The 4,557-nt window shown below is 43.5% G+C and overlaps 1 protein-coding gene across 1 annotated transcript in view; it reads right to left on the reverse strand.

The window, feature by feature from the left end:
• Window positions 1–4,557, reverse strand: part of Col6a5 (collagen type VI alpha 5 chain) — a 111,282-nt gene that overhangs the window by 47,509 nt on the left and 59,216 nt on the right. Inside the window, exons 25-27 of the mRNA XM_031343519.1 lie at window positions 3,934–3,996; window positions 1,521–1,571; window positions 1,384–1,419 (exon numbers count right to left, since the gene is read on the reverse strand). Coding sequence (XP_031199379.1) covers window positions 1,384–1,419; window positions 1,521–1,571; window positions 3,934–3,996 — 150 coding nt within the window. The remainder of the gene's footprint in view (window positions 1–1,383; window positions 1,420–1,520; window positions 1,572–3,933; window positions 3,997–4,557) is intronic.

Consider the following 4,557-nt stretch of genomic DNA (forward strand, 5'->3'; position numbering starts at 1 on the left):
CAGATATAGAGGCACACATCTGGAATGCTAGCACTCCTGTGTCAACATTCCTCTCCCTCCGTGCACACTAAATTTCTAAAGTTTAAGAATGCATTTGAAAGTTATGGAAGCATGCACAAGACCTGCTCAGACTCAAGCCAGGGCAAAACCCCAGCTTGGAGGGGGGATAGACAAGAAGTTCCAATACTACTTAATGAGTTATTCGCAATTGATAGCTTTTGAGGGATGGAGAGTCAGTTTTCTCTAAAGGTGCCACCCTAGGTATATTGGCTCTACCCTAGTGGAAGGCCACACATCTAAGGCCACTACAGAGCAGTGCGGGTTGTACCTGGTGGTTTGTTTTTAATTGAGAGGCAGGGTTTGGTGGATATGAAAGGGGAATGGTTCTATGAGAAAATAGGGGAGAGGTTAATATTATCAAGATACGCTATACAAATTTCGCAAAGAACCAATGACAAAAGGTTAATGGCCTAAGATGTAAAAAGAAATAAAAAACACAGAGGTTTATTTAAAGAAATTCAATCTGACTTTCGTAGTGGTTATTTATTGATATCACATTGATCAATAAGTTGTTACATTTCTCCCTTTATCAATAAATCAGATCAAATTGATCCTCTGTAATGAGAACTCTTTTCTGAGAGTTCTTTATGTAGCTCCCTCCTAACTGCTTGTTAGCCTCAGGTAATCCATCAGTAAAGAGCGCTTTCAAATGTTCTGAAGCTTGGCTGTGCTCCTGGAGTTGATTCATTAGTTATTCTACCTTAGAGCCAGATGTCTCTTCTTGACTGGGACATTACAGGGACGAAGTTGGGCTGGGGTTTGCAATGAGGCCAGCACCTGCTGAAATCACAGGCTGTAGGCATGCAGACAGATTATCTAATAGACAATGAGGGCTTTGCAAGATGTTGGATCAAGAAGATTTAGGTTATGCTTTGGGGGCAAATATCTAGGGGACATGGTAACTGTGGTCAGTTGACAGAGAGAAGGTGGAAACAGAAGATCACTGAGGAGAAAGCTGGGATTTCCTGGAGAGAGGAAGCAAAGTCCAGTGATGCTGGATTAATAACAGAAACTAAGGTAGTGAATGAGATCACCAGGCTGGAGAACTAATCCAGACGGCTGCCTGGAGGCTGGGGTTCAAGGTAGGGATGTAGGTCACTGGGGCAAGGTAGAGGGGACATCAGGCAACTAAGGGCAGGATGTGATGGATTCTGATATAAAGACTCACAGGGTTAAAATAGCCTTTCCTAGTGAGGCCCAGAGGAAGCAACCAACCAGCATCCCTGGCCCTCCTCACTTCCCACCCTACCCAGACCAATGGCTCATCTCACTTTTCAAGAAGGCCATAGCAATGGCAAGAGAAGAGATTCGTCTGCACTTTACCTTTTGCCCCGGGTCCCCAGGGAATCCTGTTGGGCCCTGAAATTTTCAGCAGAGAACACATGTAAGTCAACAGACCACTTCCTCCACACCATCATTTTGACTTATCAATTGAGAAAATAATTGTTTTGCATATTTACCTTAACTCCTTTCCTTCCTGTCTGGCCATAGCCTGGGACACCATAATCTCCCTACAAACACATCAGTTAATTTCAGTTTCTCAGAAGTTATCTAAATGGGGAGACTGTGGGGTTAAGAATGAGCCATGGATGGTGGGGGAGTTCTCAGTTCCAACTATCTCTTTCCCATGTACTGGGGGGGCTGAACCCAGAGCCTCTCATGTGCTAGGCAAATGTTTTACCACTGAGCTATAATCCCAGCCTCTCATGCCTGGGGTAGACCCTCCTACTTCCTTGGCCAGCTCCACTCTACAACCACTGCATGAGGCAGAGGGATAACTGCTCTGGATTTCTGCATTCACCAATTTCTTACTTGGAAAATTAGGAGTTGATCTAAAAAAAAATATATGACTGAGAATTTCAACCAAAGATATAAATAGGGCTGGAGAGACTGCTCAGTGGTTAAAAGCACTAGCTGATCTTGCAGAGGACCTGGGTTCGATTCCCCATACCCACGTGGGGGCTTACAGCCACTTTTAGCTCCAGTTCCAGGGAATCTGATACATAATTAACGGTCAGCACATGGTGCACATACATAAGCCATTCATTATACTGACATATAAATTAAAATAATCTTTTTTAAAAAATAAATTATAAATGGTGAACTGATGTTAGTGGAAAAATGTGTTCATCCTCATTGGTAATTAAAACTGTTAATGAGTTAGCATTTTTTTCCAACAGTAAAGAGGAAAAAGAAAAAGTTACAATAGCCATTGTTGGTACGGAGACCCTAAAAGGCAGTTCTCAACCTTTCTAATGCTGTGACCCTTTAATACAGTTCTTCATGTTATGGTGGCCCACAACCATAAAATTATTTCATTGCTAGTTCATAACTATAATTTTGCTACTATTACAACTCATAATGTAACTATCTGATATGCAGAATATCTGATATGTGACCTCTGTAGGGGTTGCGACCCATGTGTTGAGAACTATTGCTTAATCAGGCTCCTGCATATAACACATTGACCCATGTAATGTTTAAAACTGTCTAAGAGTACTTGAAACAATATCTCAAAGGCCTAATTAAATACATACTTATCTGACCTAGCTATGAAAAATTCTTGAGCTATCTATACAGAAATTAACTATAGCCTTAGAGATGTGGCTGAGTGGTAGAGCCCTTGCCTAGCACACAGGAATCTTGGGATTCTATCCCCAGCCCTTAACTCCCTCCAAAAGAATTCACTGGTGCGTTGTTTATGACAGCAAGAAACTGAAACAAATTAAATATCTAATAATGAGAGATCAGTCAAAAACACCCTGTGCCCAAGCCAAGTTCCTCAGCTCATCCTCAATAAGCCAATTAAAAGAGCCAGATTAATAGTGGGAAGCTCAGAAGGAGACCTAGTCACTGAGGCCACACTGTGGAGAGGGGCAGAGAGACTCGGTGAACCCCTCGGGGGAGTATTTTGAAGCTACTGAAGTGACATGGCAGGGACACAATGATCTGGGAAAGGGCTGCTGGTGGGAGGGGACACTGAGCGGTGACACTGAGTGATGACACTGGGTGACATGGCTTTTATCTTCTTCACTCCGTCCATCAAGATGGCCAGAATACAGTAATGTTCCTTTCCAGGATTTCCCTTTCTGTTTCTAAGTTCAACCTTTTTAGCTTTTATATGTCTGACTCAATGGCCTGCTGTTTATCTTTTGGTGCCTGCCTTCTTTTATTTTTTTTTTAATTGCACTTTTCATTTTCTTATGCTGTGCCTGCCTTCCCTTAGTTTATGTAACAGCCTACAGGTTCAATCATGCTGACATATGTGGCAGGATTTCCCTACTCTTAAGCCTTTATAGTCTTCCACCACATGGATATACCACAGTGGTTTTATGCTGTCCATCCACAAATGGACACTTAGGTTGATTCCATATATTCACTATACTTGGTAAATTTTCTACTATTTAACATCTACATATAATTTTATAATTGACATAAAATGACTCTCCTCTATAGGCTGTCCCTATGCTGGGATTTTTAGCTCAATAGGAGCAACTAGGCCATGCAAGCTGTAAAAGGCAGTAGCTTGTTCCTTGACCCTCCTCTGCTTCTTGTCATCCTAGAGTTATGCAAGGAGAGAAAAATGCACTGTTTTGTGGTTCAACCAAAATGAATGTACATGTCCACGCTGGTTGTTAAAATATTGAAACACCCCATTCTCATTCATCTGTTACTTTCTCTGTCTTTACTTCATCTCCTCCAGACACACACACACGCACACACACACACGCCCCCATACACACAATCAAAAGGCCAGAGGCACAGGAAAGCAGCAACAGATGGAGAACTGGTCCACATCTTCCTACCCCAAGTGCTGGGCCCAGGATGTCCGCATTTCCCTTGCCTCAAAACCAAGTACTCAAAGCCTCATACCTGTTCTCCTCGCTGTCCAGGGGGCCCCACTGGTCCTGGGCCTCCAGGAAGTCCAGGTTCCCCCTAGTGAAAGAGTAAGAGGTCAGCAAAGTCAAACCCACCCTAGGCCATTCTGTCTGCTGAGTGAGGGGACACAGGTCCTCAGTGAACAGCCAGCACCAGGTAGGGCTAGGGTAAAAGACACAATACAGTCTACCCAAAGGATAGCTGGACACACATAGCACAGATCAGGGCTGAGCTCTGAGGACTTTTTAAGGCTGCATAGTATTCCACTGTGGTGTGTGTGTGTGTGTGTGTGTGTACATACCACAACGTTTCCTGCTTTCCTAGTGTCAATGGGCTGAAGGAAAGGGGCGGGTAGAAAGCTCACTCCAGGGAAAACTGGCTCATTTGGCAGTGTACTAACTCACACGACATTTGCTTATTGTCCTGGAAAATTAATGACTCAATATAATAAATGTAGTCCTGCCCCTGCCGAGCACAGTGTGGTTAGAAAGAGAAAGAGTGGGGTGGGCAATTATAACCCTGTGTGAGAACAGAGAAGAGATTCAAATGTCCAATGAGGCTTCCCAATGAGACAAAGAAGTTGAAGCCCCGGGGACTTTGTGTGTGCTGAGGAAGGAG

This window comes from Mastomys coucha, unplaced genomic scaffold (assembly GCF_008632895.1).
Source record: "Mastomys coucha isolate ucsf_1 unplaced genomic scaffold, UCSF_Mcou_1 pScaffold23, whole genome shotgun sequence".
Classification (NCBI taxonomy): domain Eukaryota; kingdom Metazoa; phylum Chordata; class Mammalia; order Rodentia; family Muridae; genus Mastomys; species Mastomys coucha.